Source organism: Silene latifolia, chromosome 8 (assembly GCF_048544455.1).
Source record: "Silene latifolia isolate original U9 population chromosome 8, ASM4854445v1, whole genome shotgun sequence".
Taxonomy (NCBI): Eukaryota; Viridiplantae; Streptophyta; class Magnoliopsida; order Caryophyllales; family Caryophyllaceae; genus Silene; species Silene latifolia.
The window spans coordinates 7,057,471-7,080,917 of record NC_133533.1 but is presented as its reverse complement, the minus strand read 5'-3'; the positions used below and the strand labels follow the sequence as shown (position 1 = coordinate 7,080,917).

Below are 23,447 nucleotides of genomic sequence, written 5' to 3'. Positions count from 1 at the left end.
TGGAACCCAATAAACTACAAGTGTTTACCTAATTCACTGATTAAAAAATCGCCTCGGCGGACTATCATCAATAGCCTTTGTTTAGATGAAGTGATTTATTGGGTCCATAAAAATACAATCGATAATGTTAGTGTGCTAACCGTTGGTTCTTTTGATTTGAATCGTGAGGCGTTCAGAGATACTGAGCTTGTCACGACACCCATGAGAGATGGGACATTCAGATACTATTTCACATTTTTGAAAGAGTGCCCAACTCTGTTTATTTGCAAGATGGAAATTTATGACACTGGAGAGGTAGAAGTTGAACAATGGACATTATTTAACCATAAAAATCCGAATGCGGCTTGGAAGAGGAGGATTTTTACTACTTCTGATTTTCCCACAGGGGTAATTTACGGCTTTTATGGGATCCCTGTTGCAGGTGGTAGCACCCTGATACAATATTCTACATCGATTGATTCCGATCACGAGTGTTCTTGGTATTTATTGGATGATCTTGAGGATTTCGCCATAGAGTAGCATGTTATATAGTTTTCATGTATACGGAGTATTCCAAATTTAAAGAATCAGACCGATGTTTTTAATTTGACAGCATCAAGAATCATGCTGATCATGATTTATCTTATTAGATTTAACTTTTTAATATGAGACAACAATCATTCAAATGCAATTTCGATTCAATTTTCATTATATTTTATTCAGATGTTTGTGTCGTTAACACAAGGGAAAAAAATGTGTACATCCGATTCCTTATCTCACACTTGCTCTAAAATAAAATAAAATCTCATTTCATAATAAAAATAAAATAAGAAAGACAAGAGTTAGCTCAAGTGCTCTCTTATCCCAACCACGAAGTTGGGGGTTCAATTCTCACCAACCACACAAGTTGCGTTCATTTGAACCAAAAAATAATAAAATAAAATTCTCCAAAAAAAAAGTAGGGAATTAAGTATTGAATAACATAAATTTAATATAACATTGACTAAGTTTCAAAGACAAATTCTCATTTGTAGAATCTAGATATCCGTCACGAGCCAGCATGGCGGATCAAGTATCATCCACATCACCACATAGGTAGATAAGATATGTCCGTCACAAGGGAGACTATAAGAATGCATGGAGAATATTAAGAAGGATACCTCCGTGTGTAAAGGAAGACTAGCTGATTTTCCGAAAAGAACAATTAATATGAAAGACATGAATGACTGACCAGCATTTGCTGAAAACAGAGGTTCAGACAAAAATGACCTTACAGAAAAGAGTTGACATACACCCAAATGGGAGAAACCACATTGTTGAATCCGCCATCCTATACGAAAATTTCACGAGCCATGCGCAGTTGGATCGTGCAAGCATTGTCGCTTCACTTTCTGTTCAAGGTTTCAGTCACGTACAATCGTTCTATATGCCGAAAACATTGATGGACAAAACATACAGTAGAGCATCTTGTTCTCCACATAATGCACTTAATTTTTGCCTTCTGTATCCGATTAGCTAGAGTTGTTTCGAGATGTATGTGTTAATACTTGATTGGACCTTCCAAACTCCCGGTTGCAAACTGAATATAAAGCAATAAAGTGAAATAGTCAAGCAACGAAAACCCTACAAACAACCAAACTCGGAATTAACATTTCCACTTCAAAGAACCCAAATCCTCGACAATTCTCAAGGAATTCGAAGGTCTAACTCAACCCTTTGATGACGGGTAAGATCATTTTAAAGCCGGAAACATTTTGATAGCAATAGTCTATAGATGATAAAGACGATCTAGTTTAAAAGATTCAAAGATACCTGTTGAACAATGGGATTTGTTGATGCGCTAAACTCATGCGTCAATCCTTCCCATACAATCTTTCCCTCGTAAAGAAAGATCAATCTGAACCAATCGAAATACTCTATTATGTGAATGAAAATACATGTTTTCAACTCTGTGCAAAGTGATTGGTCAAAAAAATAATTACCTATCAACAGCTCTGCGGATGGTACTGTGTTGGTGAGTAACAACTACATAAGATGCCACATTCCCAGTCTTCCCAGCAGCGTCTTCACCTTTTAAATGAACTGAACGAATAAGATCTTCAACTACGGTTGATGCAATTGGGTCAAGTCCAGCTGTTGGTTCATCATACAAGAGAACCTGCCATGGGTAGTCCAAAAGAAGTCAAATCAGAACCTTAGTCCCAAATGCTTTGGGGTCGGCCAGCATGAATCATCATCTGAAACCATCTAGGGTATCCAATAGGGCTCCACATTCCACAATATAGTATATACGGGAATTTAAGTAAAAAAAAGTTGAAAAACCATACTCCCTCCTATTCAGCCTGTAGTTCGCCTTTCATTGTAATACTCCTCACATATATTAGAGAAAGGGGAACTATAGGCTCAATAGGATTGAGTAGTGGAATAAAGAATAGAGAAAATAGCATGATAAGTAAACCAAGTTTTATTTTTAAAATAAAAATGTAAAATAAAATAAAAAGGAAAAGTTGAAAAAGTAGAATTAATGAAAAGAAATATAATGGGAAAGGGAATGGAGGGAAAGGAAAGGAGAAGAAAGGAAAGGGATTACCCCAAATATGCTAGTGTTTGGTATGAATACAATGGGAAAAGGAATCATCTTCAACCACCACCCTCAAAAGTCAAACCGGATATCCACCACCACCATCAAAAACCCATCAAGCCCCAACACCAAACACGACACCCTCCCTAGGAAAACCCAGTCCCGTATGGGAAACAGCCTCCCCCACCCCGAAAAAGGGTTTTTCTGAGGTTATTGGAGGAAATAGCCGGATCTGGTAGCCTGCCGGTAAAAGTGGTGGGATCACCGTCTCGCCGGCGTGAATAAAGGCAGGTCGCTGGCAGCCGATGGTACTGAACTCGCCGGTGTGATAGTGGAGGTCGCCAGCGTGAATTAGTGGACTGGTGGTTCATTAGGGTGTGGTTGTTGATGGTTGGTAGGTTGGGGTCTTGGGGAGTTGGGGATGGTGGGATGAAGAGGGGAAGGGAATGGGAAAACCTTGGGGTGGAGGGAATGAGTGTAGAGGAATTACGAGTAATGGAGAGGGGAAAGGGAACGATTAAATCACTCAAACGCTCACAGAGGGATGGAAGTATTTGATTCCCTTTTCCTTTCCTAACACCCCCATACCAAACACCCCCTAAATAAGTCATGTGAGAAATCACCAAACGCCCCCTAAATATGTCGTGTGAGAAATCAAACTCCACACATCAAAAAGATAACACCACACATCCATAGCCATAGATAAAAAATCACACCTCAGGCTCCACAGCGTTCTTTGTGGTGTCAAATATGATTGAACGAGCCAAAGCAACTCGTTTTTTCATCCCACCAGACAGCTCAGAAGGTAACCGTTCTTCAACTCCCTGCACATAGCCATAGCATTTTCTACTGTTGTTCAGAATCTTTACAGTTGAAGAGAAAAGGCCGAGAAGCAATAACCAATAGGCTAAAAATTGACCAAAAAAAACTAAAGTTCATTGATTAAGACATGCCTTCAGGCCGACTGCAGCCAACGTTTCAGTTACCAGGTCTGATATTTGATCATCTGGCATTCTAGAGTTTTCATACCTAACCATAGAGATGAGTAAAAATGTGGGTAAGCATTAATAACAATCGGTAAGAATTTAAAATATACCAAATAAACTACAATATAAGGGCAGTCTCTCACAGAAGGAAACCAACATTTTCACGCACAGATAGGGAATCGAACAATGCAGCACTTTGAAAGACCTGACACCCAAAACATACAAACCTCAGCAAACGCATAAAATCACACCAACAACAAAATGCAAATATGTCAGTACAATTACCAAGCCAATGCGAAGCCCTGATATTGAGGCCTCGTCGTCACTAATCAATCCGTCTCTCCTTTTCCCTCGAATGTAAACCTCCCCCTGTCAAGCACAACAACAATCACTCTGGTAGTTCACGTGAATAAACTGCAAGTGCTGAAAATTGACTCTAACCCGCATAATGTCACATACAACTATACGAGTGTCATACGTTGAAATAAAACAGAGAAAGTTGACAACTTTTTAATATAGTAGCTACTCCTATCGTCAATTGGTGTTAACTGTTAAGGTTGCGACCTCCTTCGGACTTATGAACCACTAGGAGCAAGTCTTTTACCTGATCTGGAGCAAGAAGTCCAGCAATAATCTTCAAAATAGTCGACTTTCCAGTACCAGATGGCCCGATTATGCCAACGGCTTCGCCATGTCTAATCTACAAGCAATTCTAATCAACATGAACACTTGAGCAGTATGATCCGAGAATCTTCAAATTAATAAGCATATATCTTAATACCTAATTTCATATATCAATAATAAGAGTAGGATCGGAGAACATAATTATGCACCTTGAAGCTAACACCTCTTAGTATGTGTTTCTCCCCAAAAGACTTGTAGACATTTCTACACTCAATAAGCACATCAGAATCATCCTCAAATTCTTCACTATAATTCATCATCTTCATATCAAAAGAATCCTGTTACCACAATAAATGTATTACCAACACAATTAAATCGCCCGATTAAAAACCAACCAAGGGCAGAACAAGAGAGATGGGATCTTGGCCATGTAAACTATGAGTTCATTAGTTAAAAAAACAATCTTTTTTTCTAAACTACTTCATTGTATCACTTATTCGCCTCCATATAACATTTTATCAACATTCGTCTCAAATCCTATCTCCGTCACTAAAAACAATCACATCAAATAAGTGAATAAAAATCCAAATACACTATCATCAAACAATGATTGAAACCCATATTATAAAAACACCTAAATTGACATCAAATAATTTATATACATCAAATCACTAATTTATATACATCAAATCATGCTACTTACACTTAATTACATCAAATAATCCAAATACAACATCATCCAACTATGATCCAAACCCACATTACAAAAACATATACATCGACAAAATCACTAATTTCTACACATCAAATCAAGCTATTTACACTCAATTATGTCGACGAACAACCCAAACACATTATCATCAAACTATGATCCAAAACCTAACATGGTATTTACACTTAATTTCATCAAATAACAATCCAAACACAATATCATCAAACTATGATCCAAACCCACATTACAAAAACACATCAACTAAATCACTAATTTCAACAAATCAAATCATGCTATTTACACTCGATTACGTCGACGAACAATCCAAACACATTATCATCAAACTATGATCCAAAACCTAACATGGTATTTACACTTAATTACATCAAATAACAATCCAAATACAACATCAAACTATGATCCAAACCCACATTACAAAAACACATACTTCAACTAAATCACTGATTTCTACACACCAAATCATGCTATTTACACTCAATTACATGGACGAACAATCCAAACACATTATCATCAAACTATGATCCAAAACCTAACATGGTATTTACCCTCAATTACATCAAATAACAATACAAACACAATATCATCAAACTATGATCCAAACCCATATTATAAAAACAAATAAATTACCTAAATCACTAATTCTAAACATCAAATTATGCTACTCACACTTAATTTCAAGGAAGAAACCCCATCACTCAAATTCTTTGAAGGTGTGATACAAGAACACACAATTTTCTTCTGCCTATAAACCCAATAATTTGAAATGTTGGAAATAATATTAATACCAGTAGATAAACTAGATAAAGGAAAAATCCGTGTGTCCTCCGGGAGGACCGTACTCCTTACACCTAATACTTTATAATAAGGTGGTGATTGCAAAGGTGAGCTTAATGAAAAAACCATTTCTTGCTTAAAAAAATAAATTATGTTATTGTGATTGAAAAGGGGTGATTCTTGGTAATTTAATGTGGAATTAGGGTATTTGATTTTGATGGAATTGAGATAGAATTGAGGAAGGAATTATAAAATTAAAAGGAATCCATGAATGTAATTGAAGTCTCGAAGATTCAACGAGGAAACCCAGAAATTTGGGGGTGAATTCTGGTGATTAATTGGTGGGGTTAGAGTGATTAATGTGATTTGGGGAAGAACATAATCTTGGTTTGTTTTGGTGATTGTCATACTTGGCCCTTTGAGGTTGGGGCAAACCCGACCGGACTCCATGAGAATTGATTGGAGTATTCGGATATTGGACCAGGTTAGATCCCGATAATATAAGATCATCTTGAAAGATCTCCATGATTTAAGTTAGGAACAACTTTAACTCGATTAAAATTGCAAAATTAAGAAATTTCAACCATTGGAATTCTTATGATATTAGCTTTGCTCAAATAATTTTGAGCTAGTAGCTTCAGAGCATCTCTAATGGTTAAGTAAAAGGACTTGCTTGCAAATAAAAAAGTTTTCAAGCTACTTGCTTAACCATTTGAACATTTTACATGTAATAGCTTAAATTGAGCTAGTAGCTCTTCATGGAGCTAGTAGCTCAAATGGGCCCACAAGAAAAAATCTACCAATTAAAACAACACTTAAATATTTTTAATTTTTATTTTATAGGTAAAATAAGTAAATGTATTAATTAAAAGAGTGTTGTGGAAAGTAGTTGACATATGGTGTATTTAAGCCACAACACTAAGCTAGTAGCTTACCATTATAGTAGTTTGTAGCTTAAAAATATTCTATCTTGAAAATCTTATGTGGTAAAAGTAAGATAGTAGCAACTAGTTTACCATTGTGGATGCTTTCTCATGGAACTACTTGCTTAAATGGACCCACAAGTGAAATATGACAAATAAGAAAATAGTTATTCCATTAATAAATATTTAAGGGAAATTCTCATTTGTACCCTTCTGTTATTGACTTTTCTCACCTGTACCCTTGCGTATTTCAAAAGCCCATATATACCCTCAACTTTGTAAGTGACCCTCATTTACGACCAAAAGTTAAATTCCGTCAACTTTAATCCGTTAAAGGCTGATATTGCATATTATTAATTGCTAATCAACCTCAAGTATCTCTAAATCCTACTTATACATTATAAATTAGCATATTCATTTTGAAAAACAATAAAGCAGCTCCTAACCCACCACAACCACAACCACAACCCACAACCCACAACCCACAACCCACAACCCACTACAACCACCAGAGTCCTCCACAACCCACCCCCGCCCGACAAACCCACGGACGACCACCCCCACCATTCCACCAACATTCCCATCGGTGACGACCCTACAAAAGTAGTCTGGTTTACCTTACTCTGCCGGCATAGTCCTTCGCCCTCGACCACAATTTTGCCCTTCTCTCCAAATACCACCAATCTCCCCAACTACTACTATCTCCTAATCTATGAAAAAATGATGTATTCTACCGCCTCGGTGCGACGTTGAATGGGAGGGATCTTGTGAGACGACACCAAGGAAGGGTGCGCGCGGTCGGATCGGTAACTTTATTGCGAGGTGTGAAGAAGGGTTCAATGGCAAAAGTAGGCTGAGTTGTGATGACGGTGGTTGAAGGTGATAAGATGCCGGTGGTAGTGAGTGAAGTTGGTGATTGGGGATTTGAGGGTCTTCTTTAACAAAATTAGTACTTTATTTTTATTTCATTATAATTATGTAGTATTAAGGATTAATTGAGATTGATTTGAGATTAATTAACTGTGAAATCATAACTTAACAGTTTTTAACTAACGGAATACCACCTTTGGTCACGGATGGAAGTCATTTGCAAGGTTGAGGGTATATGTGGGCTTTTGAAATACGTGAGGGTACAAGTGAGAAATGTCAATAATAGAAGGGTATAAATGAGAAAATCCCAATATTTAATTTTAATTGGAAATTTGGAAATTGAATAAATAATTAGAAAAATGTGTTAAGTGGGTCCAATCAAGCTACTATTAAATTGCCTAAACCATTGTAATATTTTGTAGCTTAAAATTGTTGTAGCTTAAAAATATAAGGTGGCAAAGGTAAGCTAAGAAAGAACTAGCTTACCATTGAAGATGCTCTTAGGAGTTAGGATGCGGAGGCGGAGGCCCTATTTTTTTGACAGTGAATTGAATTGAAGTGAACTAAATAAAGCTGAATTAAATTTGGAGCTAAATTGAATGAACTTAATAGAGTTGAAATGAACTGAACAAAAATGAGTTTAAATTACGTCCAAAGAAAATGATCAAAATCAACACGATTTGATGTGAAATCATTTGACACCTAATTGCATACGTTGATTGATATTAACTTGATTACTTGAACATGACTATAGTATTAGACATAAGCTGGTTCAAACTCGATAGGAATAAGACTTTACCCTAGTAAGAGTTGAAGAGTTGATAGGATGGGGATAAAATAGGAATTTGAAACAACGTGGTTCATATCTACACGGTAATGACGGTATATTTTTCATATTCTAATTAGCTTGATTAAAATTTGAAATAAACTTGATTAAAGAGTCGGACCAACTTAACTTATAACACTCAAACCCAACCAAATATAACACCCACAACCTTAAATGACCCTACTAGATAGGATTTGACTGCGCATGACTCAAAATTAACTTTGATGTCAAGACAACCCGAATTAAAACAACTCTAAAGCGCGAATGGAACAAAAACAATCTAAATACCAATCATACTTCAAATCGGATGAAACATAGTATATATTTGACGTAATAATAAACCTCAAAGAATTAAAAAATCATTTTATTAATGCCTATGATTATAGATATTAGTATTTGTATAAAAACGATTATATATACATAATTATATACGACTAAAACCTCGGAAAACTAGTCCAACCCAAAGAACTGAGCCACATCCAAATCTAGAGAACTTGAATTTAACCCACAACTCAAATCGATCCGACTTTATCCGATCAATTCTAAAATCGCGGCGATTCTAAAATAATACTACTCCGTATACATATACAGATACGGATATGGATATGGATACGGATACAAGCAATATCTCATCATACTCATTAGTCATTACTCCATAAGCAATTAAACTGTCACAGCTGAACAAAAATAGTACAAAAATCAAATACTAAATGGCCCTTCAAGTCAAACCCATTACTCCATTCAATCTAAAACACTCATTAAACCAATCAAAATCAAAACTTGGATCTTCAGTAATCATGCAAGTTAATAAAAATCAAAACTTTTCTACTACAAATGTGAATAGAAAGCTTCCTGTTTTGCTTTTTGATGTTATGGATACCATTGTTCGTGACCCATTCTATCAGGATATTCCTCAATTTTTTGGGTATTTTTCTTCACATTTTCATGTTTATGTTTGTATGTGATGGATAATGTTTACTTTTATGGGAAAAGTTGGGAAATTTAGCATTTTTGTCAATTGTTTGATGTTGGGTTATTCGGAAACAGCCTCTTTGTCTTGTTAACATAAAGGTAAGGCTGCGTATATCCGAACGCGCTTAAAGTACGGGAGTAATGTCGTTGTTTTTGTTTGATGATTGGTCAGTGTGATTTTTAAAGGGTATGTTTGATTTTGACTAAAGTTGAGAAATTGCCATTAATTTTAGCTTGAATGTTACTCCCGTCTTGGTCATTTATTTGTCTATTCCATTCTGGGCTCAGTCAATTGTTTGACTTTCTGTTTTAGGAATGTCTTTGATAGACAATTGTATCCTCCACACTCAATTTTGAGAAATTGCCATTAATTTTAGCTTGAATGTTACTCCCTCCGTCTTGGTTATTTATTTGTATATTCTATTTTGGGTTCTCTCCGTCAATTGTTTGCCTTTCTGTTTTAAGAATGCCATTGATGGGCAATTAGATCCTCTACACTCGATTTGGTACACTTGTCATCTAATAATTGGCGTCCTCCTCTTTCCTCGGTCTTTGTGCCAAAATCAAAGGCAAACAAATGATCGGGATGGAGGGAGTACATTTTGTTTGAAATTGCCATTAATTTTAGCTTGAATGTTACATTTCAGTAGCTCAGCTCATGGAACGAACAATCTGAAGGGATGGTCTGTTTTTGTACTCCGTCCGTCCTGATTAATAGTTATCTTTGTTTGAAATTCCCCTCACGTAATAATAAGGAATAAATAACTATTGTCCGAGATGGAGGAAGTATGTTATTGTACATTTCAGTAGCTTTTTGATGATTTTTAGGGGGTAATGAGGTGTAAACTTGTGGAAGTTATGAAATTATGAATTGGAAAGAGTGAATCCTTGCAGTATGCCAAGCAATTGCCGGGCCTGTGTATCCCTAGTGTATTGACTTTGATTTGGCACCCGATACTAATATGCTTTGTAAACAAGGTTCTTTGGTACATTATGTTGGTTCAGACCGATTACTAAGACCCTCGGCTCAATTGTTTCTGGTTTATGCTATTACCACGGATTTATCTGTTGTAGCGAGCTAGAATCTAGTGTTAGCTTGTAGGTCGTTTTTTCAAGTTGCAAGTGAGTTCAGCTGTTGTCTTATACATATTGGATTTCTTACTCAGCATGCCCATGAAAGAATTGCTGGAGTGCAAGCATCCAACTGCCTGGAATGAGTTTGAAAAAGGATTGATTGATGAGGTATACTTGTATGCATATTGAACGGTGATTAGTGCTACTGTATCTAACTTTCTTTGCTTCCTGTATCTGAACTGTTCTGTCAAATCTGGAATGTTGCTTGACCTATAGAAACTCTCTTTTAACTGGGAGTGCGGAGCCAGGATTTTATGTGAGGCGAAAATTTTCAGCAGGGGCGAAAGGGTAATATTATAAGGGGACCTCGAAAAAATTCGAAAATCTTAAACTAAAAATTTCGAAATTTTCCAACATTGCCTCCTTACATGCATTGGATTAGCGTTGTTTATGGTGGCGGACCGGTAGTGACAATGTGACATCACAAAACATATGGAACATGTTGCTGTATGGACTATGGTGCATGGTGTACATTGTGCACAAGGTCTTCTCCATCTCGGCGGGTGACTTAGAGTAGGGTATATTTGGTGCAACAAGTAACAGCCTTAGATTGGAATAAGATACTGATTGTTGACTTAAGTCAAATTCGTCTCTGAAAATGGCTGAAGTATTTCTTGTTTGGAATTTGGACGCGATGCAAGCTCTTAATTATTTGGTTAATGCGTTAAGCTAACATCTAGTATGGACTACGGAGTATGTGGTAGAATCTCCTATATACTATTTGAGTTGAGTTGAGTTGCTATTTACTCTGTGCAGGATGAATTGGCTAGAAAGTTCTTTAAAGACGGAAGACACTTTGATTTGGAAGGTAGGCCATTTTTCTTTACTCCACTGTACAGATAGTTTTTGACTGTTAATTTATAACTTACCACTTGGAATCATGAAAGTACCTTGCTTCTGATCGTCATTAACTCGTTAGGATCATATAAATTTGTCATCTATGCGGCTATGCCCTAGTTTTGTTCTCGCTCCTTTGGCTGCTTTGTCATTTGTGCTAGATTTATGCCATGTTATCTGATAATAACTGGACTCGATTTTTCTTTGCAGGCTTAAAAATGTGCATGAAAAATGGTTATTCCTACATAGATGGTGTTGAAGGATTGCTCAGTTCTCTGAAACACAATAACTATGAAATGCATGCTTTTACGAATTACCCGATCTGGTAGTCGATGTTTACTATTTTTTTTTATGGTGTATAGTGTATACTGTGTACTCGTGCTTCTAATGTGGTTTCAAGTAATCAAACATACTCCTATATTCTCGAATTGGTTGCTTACAGGTACCAAATGATTGAGGAGAAGTTAAAACTATCAAATTACTTGTCGTGGACGTTCTGCTCCTGTACAATAGGTATACTACCCTTCATGTTAGACTGTCAGATACACGATACATTGGCACACTGCCTAATTGAAATGTTTCAGCTGTTATTCTCTCTGCTGTTGTGAAGTGGTTATTTTTCCTTTCTTCAGAGCACCGATAGATAAGAAAGACGAATATTGTGCTCATCTAAAACTGCCATCTTTTGGTTCTTGTGTGTTAACTACAGGAAAACAGAAACCAGATCCTGAATTTTATAGTGAAGTTCTAAGCGTCCTCGATGTTGAACCAGGAAGCTGTATCTTTATAGATGATAGGTAAAGTATTTTCTGATTGGTAAAAATTTGCTCGAGATCTCGCACTTCAATCCTTTTTGTCAATTTGACAATTGAACCTCACATCTGCAAATTGCATATATAAGGAAAATGTCGTCACATGACATCAGGAACTCCAAAAATACAAGTTTAAGCATTAGTCGTAGTTGGCACTCGTAGCTAAGTCAGACAGTCTTGGACGAGACAACCCTATTGATGTACCCCCTCTGACCCGGTCATTTGTCCGAGTACATTTGGTCATTTTATGGTATGCAAGGATCGAGCAACCAGGATTTTCCTGCATCTTATTGCTGTAATGGGTTGTTGATAACAGGATGAAAAATATCGAGGGAGCAGTGAATGCTGGAATGATCGGTCTACAATTTAAAGACGCAGATGTGTTACGTTCTGAACTCTTGTCCCTTGGTGTCAATATTTCTTCGGAGGAGCTCACTTCAACCGGATGAGCCAGCTCATAAGAAAAGACATTACCTGTAATTTTTTCGGCGTAATTTCTTATATTCTTCTTTCACTGAACATCAGTGCCTGTTAATTATTTTTGTTGCCATTTACAAATTTTCTGACGAATCATTCATGTAAATGTTCTCGTACATATATTTATACACGGTGATTTTTACTCGGCTGCTAGCACTTACGTCATGGAACAATCCGAGTGAAATAAAAGAAAACTTCATTCCTTGAAATAGTGAAAACCCGACTTGAAACCTGCAAATAAATCTCAAAACACATGAAACATCCACTTCTTTTTGCTGTCCAAGTCTCGGAACTACCCTTCAGTTCAAGATTGCTGTTATTCTTTCGAAATTCCAATCCTACCAACATCTTTTGTGAGAGCTTCTTGCATGACAGCATTATCAGTCTTCACTGTAATCATATTTTTTTTTTCTGGGGTGTAAGGAGGGTTATAACTTATAAAGGCAATGATGCTGGCGAGGTTCGAACCCAAGTCATGAGGCTTATAAACATTTAATGCAGTCAATATTAATTATCCCATCATCATGAATGTTGTATGAACAGTTGATTAGGATCCAAATTGGGTACAGGCGTGCACTCTACTTTTGCATTATAAGATTTTCTCGCCTTTTTTCCGTCTCTTAGCTACAATTCCTCATAAGGTTCACGTCAACTGATCCCAATGATTCGGTGAGACCGTGACTAACACCTATGTGAAACTTGTAACGGAATTTGCATAGAGAAGCATGCCAACAAGTTTGAGAAAAGTTTTTTTTTTTGACAACTGTAAATAAAGGTTCTACAATCTCATTGCATGACGAGCTACGTCATGCGCTACTGTATTAAGATACCTAGGAATATAATAGAAACCTAAACAGTGAAAAGAAGCATAATACTTATTATTACAATCTCGCGGAATGCCCTTAATAGAATGGCTTGCTCTTTCTAGTCCTGCAATTTGCGTGATCAATTGTAGGCAATCAGACGCCACTTCCAAGTGAAGGATAGCCCTTCCTTCCGCCCACTTTAAGACTTCCAATATACCCAATGCCTCTGCCTGCAGCGGAGATTCCGCCCGCATTTTCCTGCCTTCCTTTGTCACGACCATACCATTGCTATCATATCCCACCCATCCTATAGCTGCATTGAAGTTTTTGTCCCAGCTAGCGTCCACCTTTACCCGTGCGGTTCGGCAAAGATGGTAGTTTCCAATAATGAGTACTGGGTGGCCATTCTTAATCGCCAAGTTATCTTGTGAGAGCACTTCTTCTGGCAAGTCAGTTTGAGAAAGGTTGTAAGGTCAACTTTTGTCAATTTCTGAAAATGGCGTGTTCAATTATTCCGTTCATTTTGCAAATTGGATGGAACAAGTTTAATGGACATGACAACCCGTAAACAACTCTACTTTAAAACTTGGAAAGGAAATTCAGAACCCATATTCTTTTTGTTGTAGCATTGCATTTTACCCTTAAGAATTAGGGCCAATTTTGTCCCAATTAATGCTTAATAATTATTTTTTTGGTAAAATTAGATAGAGTTTGTAAAAAAATTGTTAAAGCCTGGACTAAAACCTGATGGGCTCGATTTTAGGACATTTTGGGACACGAAAACAAGTTGGATTTGTTATGCAAACGACACAAATTAAACACTCCAATGGACTGTTTAATATGACTAAAACGGATGAAGAATAAGGATATGACTTGAGCGAGATCACGAAGCAAGCTCAAGACTCGGAATTTTGTTCAAGATCACTAAGCATGAACTAATTCCTCCTCAAACACCAAGTAATGGGGGATTTTCCGCACTAAGCAAGAAGGATTTAGGTTGAAAAACTCAATTTTCAAACTTGTGTTTATTTTCATTCATCAAATCTGATTTTTACACAAGTTAAGAGCTCCTTATATAAAGCCTCTAATACAATCATAGCCATACATCTAACATTACATCAAGGGTTCAAAATAGTCTTACAATAAGACCCAAAAGTTACACTAAAAGTCTTACAATGTTGAAATTAAAAGGCTAAAAACAAAGGACATAAAAAGAAGTGACATTCTTCCTAACTTCTTCAAACCGCAAAACCGTACCCTTGGAGTTGTTTGTTCGATTAAATCTGATAGGATCATTCTTAGAAGAAATGATCCTATACAAAAATGTCCTAAACTCCACCAAGTTACGCTTTTGGGTGGTGGTTTCATGATTTAGGTGGTTTTGGTGGCGTTGGACCTCAAATTACGAGCTGGCCCAAAACCGCAAGATTTTTGTTTCAATTTCTCCTCCTTGAAAAAGGATTTGTACCACAAAACGAGCTTGACCCAAAACAATAAATAAAATAAAGTAGTTCTAATTCTCCAACATCACACACAAAAAAAAAAATACAAAACGAGCTCACATTTCTGTCGTTTCAATCACCGCCAAAAAATCGAGGAATCAACAATTGCACCACAAAATCGGTAAAATCACTTTAATTGTTCTTCAATTAGTACTAATTATGTTCTAAATCTCGTGTTTAATTTTGAATTTCTGTTTAATTCTATTGTTAAATAACACATACGGAGTAATTTATTCTATGTTTGATCAAGATTAGTTTAATTGTGTATGTGTTTGTTTAGAAGATTGATTAGTTAGTCGTGGCGGCCGCGGCGCCGGTTTATTTGGAATCTTTAGTTGAAAGTTTTGATTTTTCTTTTTTTGAGTTTACCTTATTGCATTACTATCAGTGGCGGAATTAAGGGGTTTTTGTAGGAGTTGTTAGGGAATTATGAAAATGTTGGAATTGTAGTTATCATTATCGATGTTTTCTAGTTTACGGGTATTGCATTACTATCAGTGACGGAACTAAGGGGGGTTTTGTAGGAGCTGTTGTTAGGGAATTATGAAAATGGTGAAATTTTAGTTATCATTATCGATGTTTTTCTAGTTTATGGGTATTGCATTACTATCAGTGACGGAATTAAGGAGGGTTTTGTAGGAGCTGTTGTTAGGGAATTATGAAAATGGTGGAATTGTAGTTATCATTATCGATGTTTTTCTAGTTTACGGGTATTGCATTACTATCAGTGACGGAACTAAGGGGGTTTTTGTAGGAGGAGTTGTCCCCGTGTAATGGTAAAGGTGGAATTTTTAGTCTCATTTCGGATATTTTTCTAGTTTGCGTTTTTGCATTACTGTCAGTGGCGGAATTAAGGGGGTTTTGCAAGGGATGTCGTTCTGAACATTGAAAATGTGGAACTTTTAGTTGAAAGTTTTGATTTGATTTGCGTTACCAGCAGTGGCGGAACTAAGGGGGGTTTTGTAGGGATTGTTGTCCCCCAATTATGGAAAAAGGTGGAATTTTTAGTCAACATTTTTGATATTTTTCTAGTTTGCGTTTTTGCATTACTATCAGTGGCGGAATTAAGGGGGTTTTGCAAGGGATGTCGTTCTGAACATTGAAAATGTGGAACTTTTAGTTGAAAGTTTTGATTTGATTTGCATTACCAGCAGTGGCGGAACTAAGGGGGTTGTTGTAGGGGTTGTTGTCCCTGAATTATGGAAAATGATGGAATTTTTAGTCAACATTTTTTATGTTTTCTTGTTTACGTTATTGCATTACTATCAAAGGCGGAATTAAGGGGGTTTTGCAGGGGATGTCGGCCGGAACATTGAAAAATGTGGAATTTTTAGTTGACATTTTCGGTAATTTTCTGGTTTATCTTATTGCATTAGTAGATGTAGCAGAACTGAGGGGGTTTTGCAGGCGAGGTCGAGGTCGCACCCTGAACACTGAAAAATTTGAAATTTTAGTTCAATTTTCGGATATTTTTCCTATTTACCTTGTTATAACTTATAGAAGTATATTACTAGTTTGCCCTTCCTAACTTCAAATCCTAATTCCGCCACTGATTAATAGTTCGCCCTTCCTAACTTCAAATCCTAATCTCGCCACTGATTAATAGTTCGCCTTCCTGAAATTTTCGCCCCCTAAGCTAAAACTCTTGGTTCCGCTTACTGGTTTTCATAATGAATTTTATTGATTGTTGGATGTTTTATTTTGAAGTTGGTATTATAATATTATTGTTAGTAAATCAAGTTCTTACTTGATTGTTGTTGTTAGTAGTAAGAAAAGATTAGATGAGCTGGTTTGTCAAAATAATTGGAAGTAGTTGTACTGATGAATAGTTAAATTTGCTGTGCGAAGGTGTTTAGGGTTTCTTTTGGGTTGTTCTTGCTTTAGATTCGATTGAGCTGTGATTTAAGGCTGGCTTGATTTTTGATCGTTGGAAATTGTTTGGAGTTTTTCTGTAGTTTGCTTTTAACTGAATTTATTGGGCGTTTTTAAATAGTACTGGTAGAACAGCAATGGAGGGTGTAGCAGCTGACGCAACGAAGTCTTCAGACCGGTCCTCATCAGCCGCGAAGGGAGGTGTAACGGTGGAAGAATGCCAAAAGATGATTAAAAAGAGCTTGCGAATTCCCATGGTGAAATTTTTGAGAGAACATTTGACGAAGTCTGGGTGTCATATTGGAGATAACTTTATCAAGGCAGTTAATTGTACGAAGGAAGTTAGTGGCGGATATGCTCGTGGAGTAGGAATCATGGTTTGTAGCAACAACATTGACCTTCAAGATGAGGTTAACCAGGTGGTTATCCATGAGCTCATTCATGCATATGATGATTGTCGTGCTGGAAACATGGAATGGACCAATTGTGCCCATCATGTTTGTAGTGAGATCCGTGCAGGACATCTCAGTGGGGATTGCCACTATAAACGAGAGTTGCTGCGTGGTTATATGAAACTCCGAGGTCATGAGCAGGATTGTGTGAAGAGAAGAGTAATGATGTCAATGGCCAATAATCCTTATTGCTCTGAAGCTGCTTCCAAGGATGCGATGGAGGCCGTGTGGGATGTTTGCTACAACGACACAAAGCCCTTTGACAGAGCTCCATGAGAGTTGTGATACATTATCTTTTTTGTACGGCCAAGGGGGCTTATTTTTGTACCAGTTGCATTTATTTATGAGCTGATTTTATACATCAGAGATGAACATCCAAACTAGTGAGGATTGATTTTTTAGGTTGACATGAATTTATCAGACCGGAACTACGAGCTGAAGGCATAGATTGTATTCCGGGTTAATGTTAGAGATAGTTTATCTCACAAACATTGCTGTTTTGTTACCTGGATGTTTCTCTTTCTACATCTTTAAACAAGTTCCTTTTGAGATCAATTCTAGCTCGTAGAGCATGTTAACTATTTGAAACCGTTTTGGGTTATGTATGCCTGTGGAATCTTGCGCTTCTTGTGAGAGTTCTTTGGGTCACCTTAAGAATTCCTGGTTTTGTTCGGAAAACTGTGCTTCTGAACAGTGAATGGCAATACTGGCTATCAGGAATTCAGGATCCTTTATTTGGAGTTTTACCTGAATTGGTTGATTTTTTGAATCTGGAACCAGTTGTTGAACATTCATCTTGGTCGTCGAGATGTGAATATGGCCGATTCTACCTTTATTGTAAACTTTTACAATGCGGTAGTTGGTCGCAATTTGGTGTAGATACCTGGAGTTATTACCATGATGGCCTATATCCCGGTATTCTGCCGATTTCTTGCATTTTACAGGTTCACAGATACTGGTGGTGTTGTATCAATCCAGATGATTACATCTTCAAAGCTGAAAGGAACGTCTGGGTAGTGCAATTGAAGAAAAGTATTCAGGTTTGTTTTGAGGTATTTAGTGACTTTCATTTTCTTCTCATTATTTCATACGAATTGATATTGACCGAAAAACTGTGCTGATACTGGTTAATCCAATTTGTGCTGCTAGCTGTATATTGGTTGAATTTGGCAGATACTTTTTCGACATTTCTTCAATAATGGAGTAGATTTAGATAGTTTCGTTTCCTGTTATCTGTTGACCCCTTACGCAGCCAAAGGCTAGAGTTTACCTGTCAAACGGGTCAGAGGGTCAGGGACGAAACAGACTCGAGTTTGATTACAGGTCTGTCCTCTGTGTGTTAGAGCTTGAAATCCCGTATCCTTTGTCCTTTGTGTATGCGGCGCCACAGCACAATGACACATATGAGACGTTAATTAGTTTATTTGGTAAAGTTATTGACGAGTGATATTTAATGATCTGCATTCAAAACCCGTTGACATTAAAGGTCCTTACGACTTTCTTCAACCAAAAGAAGCAGCTAGTCTTGTTTAAGACGGCACTATCCGTCTTAAGCTTAAGACCGGTCAAACATCACCCCACATGGGTATGTAGGATAAACCTTTTACCTTTTCCAATGTATTCTGCTTTTGTCCTATTCATCTCATATGGGTAGTGTCCGTTTAAAACAAGAATTTGTGCAAAAGAAGTTGGTGATGTATTTATCATGTCTGAAATGAAGACTTGGACTAGCTTTGTCCATGTCAAAATGGCAAGCATGATGTCTCCTTTTCTTTTCATAGTTTTATTTTAATTCTATTTTCTTTTGGTTAGTGGAAGACCAAGACTTGGCCAAATATTGGCAATTTGGCACACAAGATTTGAAGTATATGACTATTCTAAACAATTGAAGTTTCTACCTTCCTTCCATGATTGAATATGTCCAAGCATGTTGTTTATATGTCATACTAAAAATGTTACTTCCCCTTGTTCAACAGATTATTTACGTTTCATTAAAACACTTCTCGCATAAGAATAAAAACGTAAAGAATCTGTTGAGTGATAAACAAAACTTGTTATTTCCATGAATGTTTGTATTGTGTAAACATGCATCCTTTTCCATGGCAGATCCTTATCTTCAGCTCAATACTAGCCATATTGGCTCATACCAGGGCATCTATTACACCAACCAACATTATGACAGCTAAGAACACTACCAAACCCGGATGCCAGCGAAAATGTGGAGATTTGACCATTCCATATCCTTTTGGCATTGGTTCTAACTGCTACCAACAAAGTTGGTTTGGTATCGTGTGCAACACCTCCTTCAACCCTCCAAGAGCTTTCTCTATGGTTGGTCTTGGCTCGAGCCAGAACCCTGACATATTGCAGATAACTGAGACCGAACTTATGATCAGGAATTCACAGATCGCATCAACGTGTTATGATTCCCAGGGGAATGTCAATTCCCAAAGTGGGTCGAGTTTCGACATATATGCTTCACCGTTTACTTACTCAAGTACTGCAAACAAGCTTACTGTTGTTGGGTGTGATGATTATGCATGTATTTATGCTTCGTCTGGGATACAATCAGAAAAGAACAATGGCTACAATTTCAGGACTGGTTGTCTTGCTTTATGTTCTAATCTTAAAGAAGTGATCCCTGGATCTTGTTCGGGTTTGGGTTGTTGTCAATCTTCTATACCACCTGGATTGCAATCATTTATGGTTGATATGAAAAGTTTGCAGAATCGATCTATAGGCGGACTCTCTTCTGTTCAGCCTTGTGGGTATGCATTTCTTGCAGGAAATAGCAGCTTTAATTTTTCTGGACAGTCTGATTTACGTACCGGAGTAGTTGCGGAAAAAGTAGAAAATCAAATCCCTCTTGTACTTGATTGGTCAGTGGGTCGTTCAGTGGATGCAACTAGTGTTTCCTGCAATGAAGCAAAGAAATGCTTCAACTTATATCTGTCAGTCTAACTCGAAATGTATTGATTCTGATGCTGGTGGTTACAACTGCAATTGTCTGCCAGGCTATGAGGGTAATCCTTATTTGTTTCCAGGATGCACAGGTTAGAATACTTACTAATTATCCTATGACCGTTCTGTTTTAATATTACTAATTAAGCGACCAGCTAATTACTGAATTTAAACCAGAACAATGACATTATTTCATATTCCAAACCATTTTTTGCCTAGATGTCGATGAGTGTGCTGCTGGTTCGGACAATCCCTGTTCTATGGCTTGTATCAACACTCCAGGGAGTTTCAACTGCACATGCCTTGATGGATTTTACGGAGATGGACGAAAATCTGGGACGGGCTGCTTGAAGATTGTAAATACATCCTTCAAGAAAATTGCTCTAGGTAATCCTTCAGTTCTTATGTTTTCCTCTTTTTGATAAATAAGGTTGTGTATGCGTTCCAACTTTCAGTTGCCTCTGTTTGTGCTAAGTAGTAACTTGGCAGCAGATGTACTTTTTCGCCTAAAAAGTACTCCCTTTGTCCCGGTCATTTGTTATCCTATTTTATTTTTGGGTGTCTCCGTCAATTGTTGTCCTTTCTATTTTAGGAATGCATTGAATGAGCAATTTGATCCTTCACACTCAATTTGGTCCACTTGTCATTTAATAATTGGTCCCCTCCTCTTTTCTTGGTCTTTGTACCAAAACCAAAGGACAACAATTGATCGGGACAGAGGGAGTAAAATCTAAGAATGCTCCATTACATTATGTGTACGCCACGTTCAAAAGTGCACACCGTTTCCGCTAATGTTTCCTCAAATGGATGGAGTTATTTGATCATGATTGAGTTATTTTTTGGCTGCTCTTAACTTTGTTGGTTGAGACTCATTTCATCTCTTCTCGTAACCTATATTACTTAAACTTGCTTAAGTGTCAGGTGTGGGTGATTGGCGGATATTGCTATTTTGTGAAAATTCATTAATTGGCCAACTATGAGGTGACTAGTTCTCGACTTCTCGTGTCATGTCAGGAAAAATGTCGTGTCTGCACATGTTACTCCGTCATAGTCAAGTGTCAAAGCAATATAGCCGGAAATTCTGTACGGAGTAACAATGGGCAGACTGTCCTTTGCATTAATTTATTCTTTCCTTTTTTTATTTCTTTGAGAACAGGACTCGGAATATCATTGGGAACGATACTTTTGCTACTGATAGCCTGGTGGCTGAGCTGGTTCATCAAAAGAAGAAAGATTATCAGGCAGAAAGTTCAAAATTTTGAGCGAAATGGCGGGTTATTGCTACAACAGCAAATGACAGGCGACGAAACAGTTGCAGAAATAATAAAACTTTTCAGTGCTGATGAATTAGACAGAGCTACAGACCATTTCAATGAGAATAGAATACTCGGACAAGGAGGTCAAGGGATTGTTTACAAAGGAATGCTTAGTGAAGGAAGAATCGTTGCCATCAAGAAGTCGAAAGGGGTTGATCAATGCAATTCAGGAGAGTTTATCAATGAAGTTGTGATCTTGTCACGGATTAACCATCGAAATATAGTCAAGTTATTAGGGTGTTGTTTGGAGACTGAAGTACCGTTACTCGTTTATGAGTTCATCCCTAATGGAACCCTTTTTCACCATATTCATTACCCTAGTGACGAATTTCAGATCACTTGGAAAATGAGGCTCCAGATTGCATGTGATTCAGCTGGAGCACTCGCTTACTTGCATTCATCTTCTTCAATCCCCATTTTCCACAGAGACATCAAGTCCTCCAACATTCTCTTGGACGAGAAGTACAAGGCAAAGTTATCAGATTTCGGTACTTCAAGAACAGTAGAAATTGATCAAACCCATGTAACTACTCGTGTTATGGGTACATTTGGGTATTTGGATCCGGAATACTTTCAGTCAAGCCAGTTTACTGAAAAGAGTGATGTCTACAGCTTCGGAGTTGTCCTAGTCGAACTTTTTACCGGACAAAAGGCAATAAGGTCTATTATGGAAGAAGATAGAAGCTTAACATCATGGTTCTTAACCAATATGGAGAATTCAACTTTGCTTGATATAATTGATAGTCAAGTCTTACAAGAAGGTTCAAAGGAAGAGTTCTTTACCATTGCAAATCTCGCAAAGCGATGTTTGAACTCAGATGGAAAGAAGAGACCCTACATGAAAGAAGTTCTAACAGAGCTTGACGGAGTTAGATCACTTCATTTGCCCGGAATAGACGAGCAAAAATGGCCTGAATCTAAGAAGCAAGCAATGTCTGGAACAGCCACAAACATGTACTATGATGGTCTTACTAATTCGAACACATTAAATATCGAAAATAGTTCCTCATCTGCTGAAGTTTCATTATTGTTTGATCCGAGATGACATGGATGATCTTGTTATAGGAATAGCTTTTATAGACTATAGTCTTTTTTTCGTATTATTTGATTGACGCGTGTGCGAATTATTTTCCTTTCTTTCTACCTTTATTATGTACTTGCTTTAATATGAGTATGAATCCTCTCCATTTCCTTCCATTTCCTCTAATATGTTCACTATTATTGTTTATGAATTGCCTTTTAACATTCCACTTGAATGATCACTTTCCTTGTATTAGTAAGTTTCTCTGACTAAAAAATTTCTCTAATTTCCCCAAAAAAAAAACCCCAAAACAGAACTGCCTGCTCCACCGCCTCCTCTGACCACACAATGCCTTCCCCGTCTCCCCTACCCAATCGCCGGAGATGGGGTCATTCCAAGGCCGATCTCCGGCGATTGATCGCATCTCAGTCCTGGTTCACTCCCTTCCGCTATGATCTGGCCTCTTGCCCCCTTGACGACGTTCGACTGTTGCGCTGACCATCCGATGGTCTTAACGGCTGCTTTCCTGGTTTGATCTCCTGCCTTTTCCGGTCCTCTGATTCTTTGTCCTGTCATCGAAATCCCTGCATGCAACCCTTGGGTGTCTCCCCTTCCCTACGCCTAGACCTGGCAAAACCAATCCGACCTGATTGACCCGACCCGAAAAGGTTGACTCGAGACCCGAAATCGACCCGAACTGCTGCACCCGAAGCCCGAATTGATCCGACTCGACCCGAAAATAACCCGAGCTTTCATGGTCCCGTAACAGACCCGACCCGAAATGTCCGACCCGAAACCACTCAACTCGAAAATGACCCGATAAAATATAACTCTAATTGATCCCAAAAGACTTGAAATGACTTTTTCTCTCTTAATCATTTACCCAAAAATGACCCGATCCGCTTGCCCGAAACAGATCCGACCAACAAACCCGAAATCCGAAATAACCCAGCCCGACCCGAGCTAACCCGAAATAGCCCGACCCGAAA

The 23,447-nt window shown here is 37.6% G+C and overlaps 3 protein-coding genes and 1 pseudogene across 5 annotated transcripts; 3 read left to right on the top strand and 1 right to left on the bottom strand.

Moving 5' to 3' along the window:
* Positions 1-1,166: 1,166 nt before the first annotated feature.
* Positions 1,167-6,026, bottom strand: LOC141596214 (protein TRIGALACTOSYLDIACYLGLYCEROL 3, chloroplastic-like). Its single transcript, XM_074416317.1, has 10 exons — positions 5,570-6,026; positions 4,380-4,508; positions 4,151-4,246; positions 3,832-3,915; positions 3,690-3,751; positions 3,514-3,589; positions 3,277-3,384; positions 1,962-2,137; positions 1,792-1,876; positions 1,167-1,558 (listed from the first exon to the last, which is right to left on the bottom strand). The coding sequence occupies exons 1-10, from the start codon at positions 5,804-5,806 to the stop codon at positions 1,520-1,522; spliced, it is 1,092 nt and encodes a 363-aa protein (XP_074272418.1). The 5' UTR covers positions 5,807-6,026; the 3' UTR covers positions 1,167-1,519.
* A 2,917-nt stretch (positions 6,027-8,943) lies between these two features.
* Positions 8,944-12,679, top strand: LOC141596213 (flavin mononucleotide hydrolase 1, chloroplatic-like). The gene is made up of 7 exons (XM_074416315.1): positions 8,944-9,221; positions 10,435-10,510; positions 11,159-11,210; positions 11,450-11,564; positions 11,682-11,752; positions 11,949-12,036; positions 12,368-12,679. The coding sequence occupies exons 1-7, from the start codon at positions 9,007-9,009 to the stop codon at positions 12,498-12,500; spliced, it is 750 nt and encodes a 249-aa protein (XP_074272416.1). The 5' UTR covers positions 8,944-9,006; the 3' UTR covers positions 12,501-12,679.
* A 1,945-nt stretch (positions 12,680-14,624) lies between these two features.
* LOC141596216 (mitochondrial inner membrane protease ATP23) lies at positions 14,625-17,740 on the top strand. Of its 3 annotated transcripts, none has more exons than XM_074416318.1 (2): positions 14,625-14,957; positions 16,830-17,740. In XM_074416318.1, the coding sequence occupies exon 2, from the start codon at positions 16,846-16,848 to the stop codon at positions 17,434-17,436; it is 591 nt and encodes a 196-aa protein (XP_074272419.1). In that variant the 5' UTR covers positions 14,625-14,957; positions 16,830-16,845; the 3' UTR covers positions 17,437-17,740. The 3 variants fall into 3 exon arrangements, with proteins under 3 accessions (XP_074272419.1, XP_074272421.1, XP_074272420.1); XM_074416320.1 differs by having other exon boundaries at positions 14,826-14,957; positions 16,839-17,740; XM_074416319.1 differs by having other exon boundaries at positions 14,827-14,957; positions 16,844-17,740.
* A 1,253-nt stretch (positions 17,741-18,993) lies between these two features.
* Positions 18,994-22,663, top strand: LOC141596215 (wall-associated receptor kinase-like 8; annotated as a pseudogene).
* Positions 22,664-23,447: the final 784 nt, after the last annotated feature.

Bases quoted from the DNA above. Each gene is read 5' to 3' on its own strand.
- LOC141596214 (XM_074416317.1), bottom strand. From the start codon at position 5,806: ATGGTTTTTTCATTAAGCTCACCTTTGCAATCACCACCTTATTATAAA. The intron at 4,247-4,379 runs GTGCATAATTAT...AATTGCTTGTAG, and splicing joins TAAGAGGTGTTAGCTTCAAG to ATTAGACATGGCGAAGCCGT. The intron at 3,752-3,831 runs GTAATTGTACTG...TTTGGGTGTCAG, and splicing joins CAGGGCTTCGCATTGGCTTG to GTCTTTCAAAGTGCTGCATT.
- LOC141596213 (XM_074416315.1), top strand. From the start codon at position 9,007: ATGGCCCTTCAAGTCAAACCCATTACTCCATTCAATCTAAAACACTCA. The intron at 10,511-11,158 runs GTATACTTGTAT...TACTCTGTGCAG, and splicing joins AAAAAGGATTGATTGATGAG to GATGAATTGGCTAGAAAGTT. The intron at 11,565-11,681 runs GTAGTCGATGTT...GGTTGCTTACAG, and splicing joins TTTACGAATTACCCGATCTG to GTACCAAATGATTGAGGAGA.
- LOC141596216 (XM_074416318.1), top strand. From the start codon at position 16,846: ATGGAGGGTGTAGCAGCTGACGCAACGAAGTCTTCAGACCGGTCCTCA.